The sequence below is a fragment of the Anomalospiza imberbis genome, chromosome 19 (assembly GCF_031753505.1).
Source record: "Anomalospiza imberbis isolate Cuckoo-Finch-1a 21T00152 chromosome 19, ASM3175350v1, whole genome shotgun sequence".
Classification (NCBI taxonomy): Eukaryota; Metazoa; Chordata; class Aves; order Passeriformes; family Viduidae; genus Anomalospiza; species Anomalospiza imberbis.
The window spans coordinates 151,030-168,024 of NC_089699.1; the positions used below are offsets into that span (position 1 = coordinate 151,030).

The following is a 16,995-nucleotide window of genomic DNA, read 5'->3' on the forward strand; positions in this document are numbered from 1 at the left end:
TGTGTTGCTTGTTTGGGGTTTATTATTTGTTTGTCACTTTCCTGCTTTACCTGTATGTTTCCTTTTGTAAAACTAAGAAAAAATACTCTAAACAGCATTCTGGAAGCCATCCTCTGAAGCTTAAATATTTGGTTTGGATTGACAAAAACCTGTATCTGTTTCTGAAATGGGATGAGAGAACATGAACAAACCAGGAACCTCTGTTGCTTTAGACTAAGAGTAATTCTAAGAGCTGCATATTGTCAGGCAGGATAGTTGGAGAAACTAGAGCCTTTTGTAGATATTGAGGAGGAAAAACCTCTCTATTAGTGTTTTTATTCTTTTTATTCTGCTCTTTGTTCTTTGACAGATGTGAGTCCTGACTCTCCTGACCACTATTTGATTGGTCACTGCATTGATGGCAGAGTTTTGTACCCTGCAACTGGGTACCTCGTGCTGGCTTGGCGGACACTGGCACGGTCTATTGGTGTGGCCATGGAGGAAATGGCTGTTATGTTTGAAGATGTCACAATCCATCAGGCAACTATCATTCCGAAAAAGGGTGAGTGATGACTGCTGGTATAACTGCACAGCTGTGTAGTGAAGATGGAGGGAGTGGGAGGAAAGGAATGCATGGGAAAAGTGAGGAGGAATGCAGGAGAGGGACTAAAGAGGAGTGCAGCATGACTGAGCAAAGGAATGGATTCATACAGTCATTATGGTCGTTTTTATTACATGCTGTGAGCAGTAAGTCTAGAGACAGTGAAAGAAAAAGTTCTGCTTCAGGATGGTAGAAATAAATGACCTCACAGTCCTGTCTTCCTCAATGTTTCTTGCAGGATCAGTACAGCTGGAAGTAAGACTCATGCCTGCTTCCCGCTGCTTTGAGGTGTCAGGAAATGGGAATCTGGCTGTGAGTGGTAAGTGAAGGAAGTATAAGTGTACATATACAGTCTTAGTAAATCCATTGTTTATAAACAATGATAATGATTGCTATTCCTGTTACTGTGCCCTTCAGGGAAGATTTCAGTCCTAGAAAACACTGCTCAGAAGAATTTCCGTAACCAACTAGATGGCTTTTGGACTCAAGTAGACAGGAGCTCAAAGCCCGAGCTCTTGAAAGAAGACCTTTATCAAGAGCTGCATCTGCGTGGATATAATTATGGACCGACTTTCCAGGGTGTTCTAGAATGCAACAGTGAAGGTGAATTTTCTTTCAAAAGAAACACAATGAGCCTGGCTATCATAATGATGACTATTTGATCTTTTAATTCCATTTGTATTAACAGTTCACCTGACTGTGTCTTGTGAGGTAATTATACTTTGTGTGATAGGAGAGAACAGCCAAGAGCATTAGGAAAGTTGTTCTCTCCATAGAACTGCGTGGTGGAGTTTACAGAGGAAGCTGGGTACATACCCCAAACTTGGCATTTAATAAGCAGTGACATTCTAGCATCTGAGGAATGATGAAATAGTGAGGCTTTCTCTTCCTCTACGCAGCAAGTGCAGGAAAAGTTCTGTGGAATGGGAACTGGGTGACCTTCCTTGACAGTCTGCTACATATGCTGATCTTACCTGAGACTGGCCGCAGTCTACGCTTACCCACAAGGATTCGCTCAGTCTGTATTGATCCAGTGCTGCATCATGAGCAGGTGTGCCAATACCAGGACAATATAGAAGGTAATGTCTCTCATGCTTGAACTTCTGCTGATTGCTTTGACTACTGGGTGACTGTGTGAATTCCGAAGTAGTAGGATGAACTTCGATGGGGGCCCTCTTAGTCTCGCTGCTATTCTGCAAGTCTGTAACCTCTCTGTGAAAGAGCCTGACATATCACTGTTCATCAGATCACCTTGGGCAAAATATTTTTTTGTTTTACAACTTATATTTCTTTCCTGACTTTCAGCTTTTGAAGTTGTTGTGGACCACTGTCTTGATAGCCTTAAAGCAGGAGGTGTTCAGATCAGTGGTCTTCATGCTACTGTGGCACCACGCCGACAACAGGAGCAGATACCTCCCACCCTGGAAAAATTCTGCTTTGTGCCCTACACTGAGAGTAGCTGTTTGTCTTCGAGTGCCCATCTTCATGCCTATCTGGAGCACTGCAAAGGTGGAGTAGGATTGCTTTCTTGTCATACTAGGAGAATCTTCTAGCCTGAGAGAAGCTGTTCATACTCCTTCAGAGCATCCAAGATATTAAGTGCTGGTCTCTGTAGAAGACTTCAGCAAGGGTTCTCTGTACAATTGCTGGAAGCTAAAAGCTAGTTCTGCCTGAGATCTCTAGAATGTGGGAAAGAGTAAAAAGTTGTGAAGAAGGACATCTTTCCTTCTATAACAGTCAGATGTGGTGTCAGATGGCACAACCCCTTCTGCAAGCAGAGAGACAAATCATCTTTAAGGAGAAATCCAACCTTCTTGCTTTAGACACTGACAGGAGAGCTTACTTATGTGAGTTTTTAACCTTTTGGTTAAAAGGTTTGTTTTATCCTGTGAACTGCTAAGATAGGCAAGGTTCCCATTTGTTCCTTGTTCCCATTTGATTGTGGACACATATCCAAACAGGGAAAATGATTTAGTGAGGCACACATCAAAGCAATTGTTTGCTACAAGAATAGAATAGGAGCACTTCCATCTGTTGTGAAACTGGTAGCTAAATACAGTGTTTTTTGATGAGGAGACATCTACTAAACAAATCACCTTAAGTGCCTTTTCATCAAAGAGAAAAAAGTTACTTTTTTTTATTTTAATTTTTCTCTAGTGGTGAATTTTGCTTCATCTTGAGAGAATAATTTTTTTCATTCTGTGTTGGTGAAGTGTATTCATGCTCATCCTTAGATTTGGCAATAGACTTTAAAGATTTCCCTTTTTTTTTTTTTCTCCTTAGTTTTCCCCTGCAGCATCCAAATACTGCCCCCAGAGGGTATTTTTTCTAGGCTGTGGTGGGAATATTTTATTTTGTAATCCAGTTCCTGATCCTCAGTCATGATTAACTATTTCCCATCAGTTTATAAAGCAAAAAGGCATTTTAGTATTTTTGTATCTGCAGAAACTTAAAACTTTCCTCCACAGCTCCCTAAATCTATCAGAAGTTTTCCGTTAGTTGCCCTCTTTCAGTCAGTCTTACTACACGTAATTGTGGGGGTTTAGTTTGTTTTGCTACAAAGCCTACTTATTTGGGGCAACTACTGCACAATACATAATCATGTGAAGGTAAGAGGCTGCAATGTATCTGTGTGGGTGGGCTAATGATAGAGGATGCTGTAATATGTGGTGCTAATCAGCTGGTGTAGCAAATGGAGGCAAAGAGGAAAAGAATTCTTGGAAAATCTTGACTCTTCCTTTCATTTCCCCTTCTATTCTATAGGTCTGATCAAGAACTTACAGTCTAAGGTGGCTGTGCATGGGGTCAAATTAGTCATCCCTGGACTAGAAACTGCAGTGGCTGCTACGGGGTCCTCGTCCACACAGAAGGGCCTTCAGCATATCCTTGCTGAGATCTGCCGCCTGGAACTGAATGGAAACCTCCATTCTGAGCTGCAACAAGTTGTGCTTCGAGAGAAAATGCACTTCCAAAATGACCCTCTTCTCAGTGGATTGCTAGAGTCTGCAGAGTTGAGGATTTGCCTGGATGTGGCATTGGAGAACATGATCAGTCATAGGATAAAGATAGTAGAGGTTAGTTGGAAGCCTGGGATGGGACCGTAGCTAGTGTTTCTAGGCCTTCCAGTAACCTGATTATATACTGCTGTTGTTCTGGTTATAATTCTGGATATCACTCATGTTTTTATTTGGTTTCTGCTTTTCCTTCCTCTTCTTTCTCTCACAGGCTAATGCAGGAAGTGGACACCTGTTCTCCCATGTGAAAAGTATTCTGAATGCTCAGCCCCTGTTGCAGGTTGACTACATTGCCACTGACTGCATCCTGGAAAACCTTTCAGCTATTGAAACAGAGCTACAAGATGCTGGTGTTGTCTCTAGCCAGTGGGATCCATCTAGCCTTCCCTCTGGAAATCTGACCAATGCTGACCTGGTGGTATACAACTGTTCAACAAATGTTTTAGTGAATACCACTGAAATACTCTCTAATTTGGCAGTTGCTGTGAAAGAAGGAGGGTTTGTTTTGCTACATACTCTTCTTAAGGGAGAAACTCTTGGAGAAATTGTCAGTTTCCTTACAAGCCCAGATCTGCAGCAGAAACACAGCTTCCTGAGTGAGGTAAGCCTCTTGGAAGGACAGATACTTTCACCATGGATAGTCTGAGTCTGTTGCTTGCAAATGCCCTGATGGTAAATGTATAGTAGGCATTGCTTGCATGCCTTTCCATTGAGGACTTCTGCAGAAATAGCTAATAAACACTTCTTAAGAAGAGAGGACTTGCAAATTACTACATATTAGGTTGAGAGAGTAAACTGTACGTTCAATCAGGAAAGCCTTTCTTAATGCACTGAAAATTATTGTCTTTTGTACATCTGTCTAATCTGTATGAAAACACTGGCCAGGACAATTCCTTTATTGTTAAAATCACATTGCTGGATGGGGTACAGCTTTATTAGTGCAGGATCCTGAAATGCTTTGGTATCAGAAGATCTCTCTTACTTTTGATACTTCTGCTTGAAGTGCGATTTTACAAGCTAGTTAATTTCTTCTAATGTTAAGGTGCTCCCAGAAGGAAGGCTTTTCTCTTGTATTTTTCTTTTCTTCCTTTCCCCTTCCCTACATTATCTGATCCCGTAATGAGATACAGTAAAATAAGCCCTGAGAAGTTGGAGGAGGGAGAGAAGAGTGTCAGCATTATATCTTCAAACCAGTATATCATGCAGCTAAACTAATGCCAAAGCTGGCACAAGAGGAGGAGAGTGAAAGGCAAGGGTAAGGGTGGAAATTGGGACATCATCTTCTCTTGGCAAGCAGTAATGGAAGAATGCACCTCTACAGAACATAACCTATTTTTCCTGATGTGAGGGGATGCAGCCTCTCAGCTCTCTTCTTTTAGAATAAGAAGAGAGTAGCATTTCCAAGAGTTTGGGTTTTGTTTATAATTCTGGAGTGGGGTTGTTGGATTTTGAATTTTGCAATTATATGGATTCTATCCCTTCACTTCCTGCAGACATTTTTTCAAGGGAATTTGAGAAGAAAGATTAAGTTCTTTGCTCTGCATCTTTCCCGGTGAACAGGGGGATAAAGAGAAGGCACTGAGATGCTACTGGCACTAATAACAAAAACCATAGATCTATCATTAGTATCAATAGCCTGGTATTAGCAAATCCCTGGGAGAAGATACATGTCCGTTGAATGCACCTTCTCTGAAGGAAATTATACAAGCCAGGCAAGAGTGTGCAGGACTTAGCTAGTTCTCAAATTTTTCTAGATACAGACACTGTCCCTGGTCCTTGATATAAGGGATCATGCTGTAAAAACCTTCTGCTGGTCTGTGCCTGGCATATGAAAAGCAAATGAATGCTTTTCTGAGAGCCTGCAGTCATTTTTATTTCATTCAGATAGTAATCCTTACATGTTTCTGGATATGCCATACATGCATTTTCATTCTTTTATTTTTCTGAAATGCCATTTCAATGTAACTTAGACATATGGATGCTTTTCCCCATGTCTGTGCAAACAGGGCTTATGTGACATAGGGTAGACACATTCAAGTACACTATGGAATTTGGTGGCATGGTCACGGCTCAGGTTTTTTGCACACCTGCTAGTGTGCTAAGACTGGTTCCCTAACTACGACTTTGAGATACTTGTACTCCCATTTTTGGAAGATTCTTTAGGGAAGAAGGAGCGGTCTAGATGTGAATAAAACACTCTTATGTTAATCAAACATGTATTTGTACTAAGACAATACAGAGCAAGTTTTCAAGAAAAAGCAAGAAAAATTGACTTTTGACTTTGCTGTTAATTTGTTGCTTTGCATGATTTGACAGGCACAGTGGGAGAACTTATTCAGCCAAGCTTCACTGAATCTTGTTGCCATAAAGAAGTCATTCTTTGGCTCAGTTATTTTCCTGTGCCGTCGGCAAGTTCCTGTCAAAACACCTATTTTTCTGCCAGTAGATGAGACAAACTATAAGTGGGTTGAGTCCTTAAAGGTGAGAATTCCTGTGTCCTAGGTATCTGAATTTCCAAATCATTATACTTTCTAAATGAGATATTTAATAGTGTTAAAAGAAGAATGTGTGTGTTTAGTTACTTTTAATAAAATAGAAGTTACTAATCTCTGCCAAGGATATGAGGGCTGTTTTCTTTGTAGTTCCTAGTAAAACAGTTTTGGGTTTGTCCTGTAGGAGATCTTGGCTGACCCATCAGAGAAGCCTGTGTGGTTGACTGCCACCAGTTGTGCGAACTCAGGAATTTTGGGAATGGTGAACTGCCTTCGCCTTGAAGCAGAAGGCCACCGAATCAGGTACGTACTCATGCCCTTGAGTCATATTTGGGAGATATTTGTGTTAGCTTCTTTTCAGACCTATAGCAAAACAAACAAAATGGCAACTCTTGTCTTCAGGTGTGTGTTCATTTCCAACTTGAACCCTTCATCTGCTGTCCCACCCATGAGTCTTTCTTCCCTGGAGATGCAGAAGATTGTTCAGAAGGACCTGGTGATGAATGTGTATCGTGATGGAAAGTGGGGCTCCTTCAGGCATCTTCTATTGCAGCAAGGTACAGTCTTTGAGAGCTGAGGATCACTTGCAAGGCCTTGAATCTGAATGAATAGAAAATGAGTAGCTATTGTTCCTACAGTTACCTTTTATTATTATTTTTAGTGAACAATTTTGAATTCTTCTGCTTCAGCTCAAAGTGAACAGTAGCACACTCTGGTGCCAGGAGGAAGGATAGGCTATTTAGGGCATCAGTAGTATTGCAAAGCAAGAAAGGGCTCTCTGGATAGAAAATGGAGGAAGAGGCAGAAATTGCAAAAGGAATTTACTCGTTTTGGAAAGCACGTACCTTTGTTAATATGTGTACGTTCTTACTGTTCCTTCTTCTGCAGCACAACCTCAGGAGCTGACAGAATATGCCTATGTAAATGTGCTAACTCGTGGAGATCTCTCATCTCTTCGCTGGATTGTCTCCCCACTTCGACACTTCCACACAACTGATCCCAATGTTTTGCTCTGCAAAGTCTATTATGCATCTCTCAACTTCCGGGACATTATGCTGGCCACAGGGAAGCTTTCTCCCGATGCTATCCCTGGTGAGTTAAAGTTACACTAGAAGGATATGTATTGTTGTTCTAGAATTGATCTCTTGGTTGTTAGTTATGCACTGGCTAGATTGTATGCCAGAAAGCATACTTTTGAAAAGGAAGTACAGCCCTGTTGCATGGCTATACACCAAAAAGTTCCCAAGTTCTACGTCCAGTTACAGTTCCATTTTTTAAAATATGGCACAATTAACAAACCATGTTCTGAGAAATGTTGCTTGCCACATTGCACAGATACCAAGTGTGAGAGAAAACAAGTTTGAGGGAGGTTCCAGAGATGGGCATGGTAAATACCAAGGTGAGAATGTTTGAAGTTTCATGCTGCCATGCTGTTGGACATGCTTGAATTTCAGAGAGGAAAAATGCACAATGAAGTAATTGCCTGTTTACAAAATGGAGGTGGTATTATCTTCATAGCAAGTTAAGAATTAATGTAATGTATATGAAATGGTTTTAAAATATGTATTTAAAAGAGAGGGGATGGAACATGTAAAAATGTAGTGATTTGAGTAAGGCTGGGTTCCCCTTCATGACTGAACCACCTGGCATAATGGAAGTTGCCCCTGTGCATGGCAGAAGGTTGGAAGTAGATGATCTTTAAGGTCTCTTCCAGCACAAACAATTCCATGATTCTGTGACTGACATAAGCATCTGCCTAAAACATGAATTATCGAAAATTCATATTTTAGAGTATATTTTTGCAGTGGTCATCTTTCTAGTTTATGTGTCATTCTTTTTCTGAGGGACAGAATTGCCTCTGAAACAAGATGTTTTAATTTCTGAAATTCTGAAATTTCTGAAATTTCTCAGATGAAAACTGGAAACTAAAGCAATATCATCAAGGATAAATGCTTCTGATTTAATGATTGAAGTCTTTTTTTTTTCTGTTGCTCTTGCAGTGAGTCATTAACTATGACAGTTTATGAACTGTGTACAGAAGAGACAAATCCCAGAGCTTAGACCTTCGGGGATTGCTGCTGTAGTAAAGGAATTTTAGCAGAGTTTTTTGTGGGTTTTTTGGGCTTTTTTGTTTGGGTTTGTTTTTGGTTTTTTTTGTAAAAGGTGTTAATGTTCTTTCAGGTAACTGGGCTTTGCAGCAATGCATGCTGGGCATGGAGTTCTCAGGACGGGACCTGGCTGGAAGAAGAGTGATGGGATTGCTGCCAGCAAAGGGGCTGGCCACAGTGGTAGACTGTGAAAAAAGGTTTCTGTGGGAGGTGCCTGAAAACTGGTAGGTCAGCTTCTGTTTTCTGGTTAAGATTTGCCTTCCTGCCTGAGGCTGATGACAGCCCTGATCAAACCTGAGTTTTGCACAATGGCTAGATTTGCCTCTGGCAAATGTTAGCAGGGCTATAGTGTCCCAAGCAACCGTAGGGTTTTGGATTAGATTCACTGCAGGCATTCAGCACTAGTTTTTGTACAGTGGCTTGCACAAGGTTCTCATCTTTTTTTGGGGCTCTCAACTTCACGTGTTTCAGTATACACTGGGATATCAGTGTTGGTTGTCTTACTGGTTAGTTACTGAAATACTTTTGCAAAATAATGAAAACTGGCTGGTTTTGGCAGCTGTGGTAGTCTGCTGTATGATTGACACTTTCTTATCTATCTTAACTTACATATTCTTATCTATCTCAGCAGTGGAACTTTTCTGTTGCAGAAAGGCAAATTTCATCAGGAAAATCTAGTAGCCTTTCCCAAGGCTAAACATACCTCTTCCCCTGTGCTCCTTAGGACTCTAGAAGAAGCAGCTTCAGTGCCTGTGGTTTATGCCACTGCTTATTATGCTTTGGTGGTTCGAGGTGGTATGAAGAAGGGTGAGAGTATCCTTATTCACTCTGGCTCAGGAGGTGTGGGCCAAGCAGCCATTGCCATTGCCCTGAGTATGGGCTGCCGTGTCTTTGCTACTGTCGGTGAGTACTGAGGGCCCAAAGTCATGGGGAGAAAGCGATTATAGCTAATAGAGAAAGCATGTGTGTGTACACATATACAAGTATATATACCTATTTAGGTATATACTTATTCCCCCCAATGTGATCTGCTGTAGCTTTGATCTAATTTCCAGGCTGAGAGCTGGTTACATAGTAAATACAGCTACTGACTCTGTGCTTGAAAATTCCACAGCACAGTCAAATTTATCTGTCTCTGTACACTATATAACCACAAGACTGGAAGAAGATCATGGCTTGCTCATTTTACATTTAGTAATATGAATCCAGTGCCTGTCCATTGAAAGGCTCTCATCTGTTTCTGGTCCTTGGTCTATCTCATAAATGAGCAGTAGCAACCAGATAGTCTGACATCTTGGGAGACTGAAAGCTTGGAGATGGCTTCTCAGACTTACAGTCCTTGGAAGAAAGATGTGCAGCAGAAAATGGGCTGTTTCATCATAAAAATTAAATTAGCGACATCTTTCAACCTGTCTTCTACTTCCAGGTTCCACTGAGAAACGTAAGTATCTCCAAGCAAGATTCCCACAGCTAGATGCTAATAGCTTTTCCAGCTCCAGAGATACTACCTTTGAACAACATATACTTCGAGTTACCAATGGAAAAGGTGAAGTTCAAGACATATTTTTCCTTTTTTTGTCAGCTAAGCCACATTATCAGTTGTGCATTCAAAAGACAATATGAGTCACTAGAAGACAGGGTTAGGCTCTCAGCAGAGTTAAGCAGATGTTTCTCCTTTCATTGCAGGTGTCAACCTCGTGTTAAATTCCTTGGCGGAAGAGAAGCTCCAAGCCAGTTTGCGTTGTCTCGCTCGACATGGGCGCTTCTTGGAAATAGGCAAATTTGATCTATCTAACAACAGTCAGCTTGGTAAGATGGGGCATTGGGAAGCACCTCTCATTGGGTTTTAGCTCCTGCCCAGCACCCCCAAGTGTCCTTTTCTGCAGTACAGCTCTCTAGCCTCCCCAAAATTTATACTTGTGTCTGGTGTTACTGAGGCTCAGGTGCACAATTGACATTTGTTAAATTTTGTATCACTTATGATTGCCCAGTGTTCCAGTCTATCCAGACCCCTCTGCAAGGCCTCTTGTCCCTTAAGGCAGTCAACAGCATCTACCAGTTTTGAAGGCACAGGGCAAGGTAACCCTGATTTCTCTTGAATGGGAAAAAATTTTTGAATGTTGTAAGGCGATGTGTCAGTGAAAAATTACAGCAGCGTTCTCCTGTTGTAGAATGATTGCATGTAGTGTCGACAGCCTGCTTCTTTATTCTAATTAATTTGCAAAAGATCCTATCGTATTGGAAAACCTTGCTATGAGGAAGAGTCTCCTGTGGAGATAGACATGATGTATGCAGGATTCTAGCTCCCCTGTGACTGTAACTCAGCTGTCACAAGAGAAAAAAAATATCCTTTTTAATATCAGACTGACCATGATATAGCTTGTCCTCTCAACACACAATTTTTTGGAGTGACGTTTCTGTGAAACTGGTCTGCTTGTAAGAGAAGAACATAATGTTGTGTATTGGAGAATATATGCAAGAATTAATTTGGAAAATGTAGAATTCAAGCATCTGACTGCTTTACTCCTGTAACCTGCCCAGAAATGCTTCTGGAGCAGAGGGTAGGCTCCATTTTGAAATGTCAGCAGCATCAGGTCATAACCAAGTTGCTTTTTCTAGGAATGTCTCTCTTCCTCAAGAACGTGGCATTTCATGGGATCCTACTAGATTCAGTGTTTGATGAGGGAAACCAAGAGTGGGAAGTTGTATCAGAGCTGTTGAAGAAAGGCATAAGAGACGGTGTAGTAAAGCCTCTGAGGAGTACAGTCTTCAACAAAGAAGAGGTAGAAGCTGCCTTCAGATTCATGGCACAAGGAAAACATATTGGCAAAGTTATCATCAAGGTAATGTGATAATGATTTTGATTCTCTGATGCCTCTGGCCATCCTCTGGTGACTATTGGATATTTTGAGTCATTTTGAGTTGAAGTTCTATGAGTAGGGCAGCACAGGGTCAGTTTTTACTGCTGACACTGTCACAATTGTAACTGTCGAGTCTGGCACTGACTCTACAACGTTCTTTCCCATTGACTGGAGGAGCATGGAAAGATTAGAGATGTATTATGTATCTGATTATCTAATTTTAACTACCTTTTTGTGTGTGTGTGTGTGTCTGTGTTGTTTCTGGCTCTTGGCTGGGTTTTTTTGTGGGGGAAGGTCCAAGAAGAGGAAAAGGAGTATCCTTTAAAAAAGTCTGAACCAGTTAAAATCTCTGCAATCTCCCGAACCTCCTGTCCACCTACGAAGTCCTACATCATCACAGGGGGCCTAGGAGGATTTGGGCTGGAGTTGGCACAGTGGCTAGTTGAGAGAGGAGCACAGAAAATTATACTGACGTCTCGTTCTGGCATACGAACTGGTAAGCAAAAATTGTAAGGAAACAGGGAATATGACTGCCTTTCAACAGACTTCAGTTTGTAGTTTCTCTCAATTTTTAAGTGTCCTGTTGGTCACTAATAATGTCTTGATCTCTTTTCTTTCCTGTATTATCTCACTTCAAGCTCTTGTCTCCTTTATTGTAAAGGAGTAACTATCTTTTAGCTTGACCTTTTTTCCAACTACTACTTTCCCCCTTTTATGCTTCCTATTTCTATCAACCCATTTTCTCTCTTATACAGTGTTTATTTTGTAGCCTTTCTTTTACCTTTATGCCCTCTGCAATGTCTGGGTACCTCACTGACTTGTCCACTGGCTGTAGCATGTTGGATCACATGCCACAAGGAAGGGCCTAAAAACTCCTTGTTAAAGATACTTTGTTCCTCATACTACATGTGTGAATGCTCACTCTTGCTCCTTAGATAGATCATCTGTAAAGATGAAACTTACTATCTGATAGTATCCATAAACATTTTTATTCAGGCATTAGTTTGATTACAGTGGAAGCATTGAGATTTATCAGTGCTAGTCTTCAGTATTTCCTCATACAAATTCACTCATAACTCAACTTTTCTCTGTCTCTACAGGTTTCTTCTTTCTTTTGGCAAGTTCACAATCACACCACTTGTGTGTACAAACACGTAGATCAAATACTACTTCTCAAGTTCTGGCTGTGCTACTATAATCTGTTGCTTTGCTCTAATCTAGCCAATTTTCCCAATCTCAGTACCCAAATTTTTGTTAATTTCTCTTCACAGTTGTATTTTTCTTTCATTCCTTCCCCCCCCCTACCACCACCCCAACCCTTAGGTTCTCCCAGTGCTGTTCTCCACTTTATCTATGTAGAATTTCTAAAATTGAAATGATTTCTAGCTGCTGTTCAAATTTTGTCCAAATTTTATCTCACTGAATCGGGAATTATTTAGCTATCCAGTCCCTATCTAGTCAGAAAAGCATAAAGGAGCACCTTAACCAAAGCTTTATGGTTGGGATTCTTCATCCCAGGCACTGTCCACCTTTATTTTTTCTAGGCTACCAGGCTAAACGTGTTAAAGTGTGGAAGGCACTGGGAATCAAAGTGCTGGTATCTACCAGTGATATTGGAACACTAGAAGGAACACAGCAATTGATAGAAGAAGCTTTGCAGCTTGGACCAGTTGGAGGCATCTTTAATTTGGCTGTGGTAAGTGACAGAAATGCTCAGGACTTGTAAGAGGCAACATCCATTCACATGACTAAAAGCAGTCAGGCTTCATACAATTTTAGTTAAGTTCTCTGTGTTTCAAAGTACGCTATGCTTTGGTCTTACCTGGTGCCTAAAGGCTTATCGGTCTGTTCCCTTGACCTGAGAAGCAACAGTATTTGGCCAGCGAGTTCAGTTCTTTGGTAAGACAAATGTTGCCCCAGCCTCCTGTGGACAAGAAAAATCCCATGTAGAGCTTGCCAGAATTTCTGCAGTGTCAATACAGAAAAAGTACTGAAAAAAGCAGACTTGGCAAAAGCCATGTTGTCTATATTTTGGGATGTTCCAGATATGTCTGTACTGTGAAGTTATAAAAATGCATTGTGTAGCGATATCCTCTCATATCTCAAGCCATGTGGCATATTTAAACAGAAAAACTGGAGATACTGAAATTGCACTTTTTTTTTTTAATCCCTCTTCCCACTCCCCATAGGTCCTTAGAGATGGCATGATTGAAAATCAGACCCCAGAATTATTCTGGGAGGTCAACAAGCCAAAGTATTCAGGCACCCTTCATTTGGATTGGTAAGTGTCTGTAGAAGGGATAAATAAGAACTGTTTTTAAAGTCAAGGAACTGATCAAGCTTAGATGTTTTAGTCTTGCACTAGCCTTCAACAATGATACAGTAAGCAGGTTTTTCTGATAGAGTTTCTCCTGCTCTGTTCCAAGGGTGACACGTAAGAAGTGTCCAGACCTGGACTATTTCGTTGTATTCTCCTCTGTAAGCTGTGGAAGAGGAAATGCTGGGCAAAGTAATTACGGCTTTGCCAATTCTACCATGGAGCGTATCTGTGAGCAGCGACACCATGATGGACTCCCAGGTGAGATGACTTTACTCATTGCACAGTATAAACTATCTTGCCAAACATCCAGATGAGGACCAGCTCACCAGAAACCTGTGAACTTTTCTGGAGTGATAAAGTATGTTGAAGGCTGTTTTCTACTCCTAGATGTTACCCTGAGTCATTAATGTGTGAATGAATACTGACCATTTAACAGTACAAAGGAAATGCATGCCTTAGCATAGCTCATTATTAAGTCCCTTTTTTATTAACTCACTCCTGTTCCTGCCATGTGCTTTAGTTAGCTGCTTAGTGTGTTCTTCTAATTTCTTCTCCAGGCCTGGCAATCCAGTGGGGAGCCATTGGTGATGTGGGTATCTTGATGAAGACAATGGGAAACAAAGACATTGTGGTGGGGGGAACGATTCCCCAACAAATGAGCTCATGCCTGGAGGTGCTCGATGTTTTCCTGAATCAACCTCATCCTGTCATGTCCAGTTTTGTCCTAGCAGAGAAGGTCTCAGTGAAAGCTGAAGGAGGTAGTCAGAGGGACCTTGTAGAAGCTGTTGCTCACATCCTGGGTAAGTGCTGTCACTCAAGCACTACTGGACAGTGCCTACTCTCTCATTACTTTTGGAAAGTAGTGGTGCTGCTGTAGGTCCTCTGTCCAGCATCTCTTCCTGATCTCCTGTGGTGTGGCAGTGTTGCTGTTGTGAGACTGTTTGCTTTTTTTCTTCCCTTTACACTGCTCCTTCTCTCAAATAAGGACTGTTTCTTTTATGGATTTTTCTCCGTTACTGTGTTTACATAGATACGCATATATACACCAGAGTCTTGGGTTTTATTTAGAGTGAACTGGTACCTTTCTCCAAATGGAGAATCAACAAGAACAGCCCCCAGGAGCAAAATTCTGGGACAGCACATAAGACAGTAAATACATAACTAATTTTCTGAGTACTGTTCCAGCTTGCAAACATTCACCTTGGTATGTCCCCATGCCACAAAAAGTAGCTTTTCTCTACTTATTGCTTAACTGTTATTTTATTCACTTACCAGCTCTGTCTCTCATCCTGTGTGAACATCTAGTAACCATAGCTTAGCTATGCATTACAAGTGCCATGTCCTTCTGTCTGTCTTGAATCTGCTTTCTTTTACCATTGTGTCTCCTATTTTTGTGTTGGTACTCAATAATCGCTGTCAACTCTGTCTACCATGTCCCACTTCAGTTGTCTCTATTGCAGACAGAACCGTCTACTCATCCTTTGTTTTCTACCAAAAAAGGTACTGATAAATGAAAGACAGTCTCCTGAGTGTTACTTAAAGAGTTGTGTGCAACTCACTGACAGCAAATCTGATCTCTCAGAGCAGATGTGGCTTTTAGAAGCGATAGGAAAGGGTCTGGGAAACCACACCAGCTATAGGGTTAGTTTGGAAGAAGAGAGTATGAAAGCAACAAAGGGAGGAGCTAGTAATGAAGCCTAATAGTGGGAAGGGTGACAACATGGGGCTGCATAAGGTGGAGGAGGGGACAAAGAGCTGAAGATGCAGGTGTTATTATGAGAGGCCTTCTACAGATAAGGAAAGGGTGAGAGATTGAACAGTGTGAAAATTGAAGGGGAAAAAGAAAATGAAGCCTAAACATATTGCCTCCTCCTCCAGTGTCGTAGGCATCAAGTCTTGCAGTCAACCATCACTGACACTGATAACTTTCATCTCGTTGTAGCTGAGGATTAGTTGTATTAGGTCTAGGACTGCAGTTTCAATTAGAGCCTCCAGTGTGTGGAATCTGTCTAGCTGACTGACTGTTCTGTATTTGGTCTAGAGCCGATGTGAAAGTATTCACAGCTATTTAGTTGGGACTGATGTATCCTCCATCATAAATCTGTGCACATTTAATATGTACTCTAAATACTAGATCCCATATGACAAGGTGGGGGTTGTAGAAGAGGTGGTTTATGAAAGATTAGATGATCCTGAAGCTCTACAGCTGCAGTTTATTGAGATTGTAGGAGATAGAACAAAGTGGAGAAGGCTGCTAGAGAGGCCTAGAGCTGAAAAGAAATTGGCCTTTTGCCAGCATGCTCTTTTGTTCTCAGGGGTCCGTGATGTGAGTAGTCTGAATGCTGAGAGTTCCTTGGCTGACTTGGGCTTGGATTCCTTGATGGGTGTGGAGGTGCGCCAGACACTGGAGAGAGACTATGACATCGTTATGACCATGAGAGAAATTCGACTCCTTACAATCAACAAACTGCGTGAACTTTCTTCCAAGTCCAGAACAGCAGAGGGTAAAGTGTCTGGATTAGGGCTGCTACCAGTCACCTGAGTCCAAATAATTAAGCTTCCAATTCATTGCTTTCGTCTCTAGTGACATAAACCTCTATCAGATCATGAAATAAAGTTATAATTGAATAGCTTTTAAGTGACAGACATGTCACGGAAGTGTATTGACCACTAGGACAGGCCCATCATTTCTGGGGGCAGGGTGTACAAGTAAGGCAAGTGTGAAAGCTGCTTTCTTGCTTGGCTAGCAGCTGCATGCATGAGTACTTTTATGTGTAGGATGCAATTTGAGACCTTTTACTTGTCTGGGGAATAAACAATGTAATGTCACGCTCACAGGAAGCTAAAAGCATATGCAGTTGCTGCAGAGCAACTGACAGTAGGAAGATCCCTGCATCTATGACCTGATGATGTAGTGAGGCAACAGGCTAATCTAGGGCAGCCCTAGCCCTGAGGTTGTCCTTCAGGAGTATGGCTACATGACCGAGACTGACCCTGAAGCTAATTGGGTTTGTCTGGTGTGCTTTCCTTCAAAGAGCTGAAGTCATCCCCACTGACAAAGACAGGCCCAGGCGAACCTCCAAAACTAGATTTGAACAACTTACTGGTGAACCCAGAAGCACCAACAATCACTCGTCTCAATGATGTCCAGAGCATGGAGCGCCCTCTTTTCCTTGTTCACCCCATTGAAGGATCCATTGCAGTTTTCCACACTCTGGCCTCCAGACTTCACATGCCCTGCTATGGGCTCCAGTGCACAAAAGGTATCTCGGTTCTTCAGCATCTTGAATTTGCAAACATAACATTCTGAACTGTAGTTGCTTTTAGAGAGGGCTTTGTTTCTAGACTATTAAAGTTGGAGGAGCAAGTATCAGGCCTATTAGTCTGCAGAGGGTCATGTCAAACATCCTCAAGATGTCAAGAGGAATAATAGATGACATTGAAGAGTTTATGTATACAAAAGTCAAAGCATCCTGTTCAACCTGTCCTTGGAAAGCAACAATATTACTATTACTTGTCCTAAATGCAGGTTGTTAACAATAATTTAGTAATTTACCTGCAAAGTAACCTGGATGTTTCCAACAGGATTGTTTCTGAAACATAAGACATGAAAGCATGAA

At 41.5% G+C, this 16,995-nt stretch overlaps 1 protein-coding gene across 1 annotated transcript in view; it reads left to right on the forward strand.

Moving 5' to 3' along the window:
- FASN (fatty acid synthase) overlaps positions 1 to 16,995 on the forward strand; it is a 41,439-nt gene that overhangs the window by 20,288 nt on the left and 4,156 nt on the right. The window contains exons 17-39 of the mRNA XM_068209800.1: positions 350 to 541; positions 819 to 899; positions 998 to 1,183; positions 1,480 to 1,659; positions 1,886 to 2,089; positions 3,344 to 3,654; positions 3,806 to 4,195; positions 5,911 to 6,075; positions 6,271 to 6,389; positions 6,489 to 6,643; positions 6,975 to 7,178; positions 8,268 to 8,418; positions 8,919 to 9,097; positions 9,621 to 9,740; positions 9,881 to 10,003; positions 10,814 to 11,037; positions 11,350 to 11,551; positions 12,600 to 12,751; positions 13,245 to 13,336; positions 13,482 to 13,633; positions 13,933 to 14,175; positions 15,691 to 15,879; positions 16,411 to 16,638. Coding sequence (XP_068065901.1) covers positions 350 to 541; positions 819 to 899; positions 998 to 1,183; positions 1,480 to 1,659; positions 1,886 to 2,089; positions 3,344 to 3,654; positions 3,806 to 4,195; positions 5,911 to 6,075; positions 6,271 to 6,389; positions 6,489 to 6,643; positions 6,975 to 7,178; positions 8,268 to 8,418; positions 8,919 to 9,097; positions 9,621 to 9,740; positions 9,881 to 10,003; positions 10,814 to 11,037; positions 11,350 to 11,551; positions 12,600 to 12,751; positions 13,245 to 13,336; positions 13,482 to 13,633; positions 13,933 to 14,175; positions 15,691 to 15,879; positions 16,411 to 16,638 — 4,242 coding nt within the window. The remainder of the gene's footprint in view (positions 1 to 349; positions 542 to 818; positions 900 to 997; positions 1,184 to 1,479; positions 1,660 to 1,885; positions 2,090 to 3,343; positions 3,655 to 3,805; positions 4,196 to 5,910; positions 6,076 to 6,270; positions 6,390 to 6,488; positions 6,644 to 6,974; positions 7,179 to 8,267; positions 8,419 to 8,918; positions 9,098 to 9,620; positions 9,741 to 9,880; positions 10,004 to 10,813; positions 11,038 to 11,349; positions 11,552 to 12,599; positions 12,752 to 13,244; positions 13,337 to 13,481; positions 13,634 to 13,932; positions 14,176 to 15,690; positions 15,880 to 16,410; positions 16,639 to 16,995) is intronic.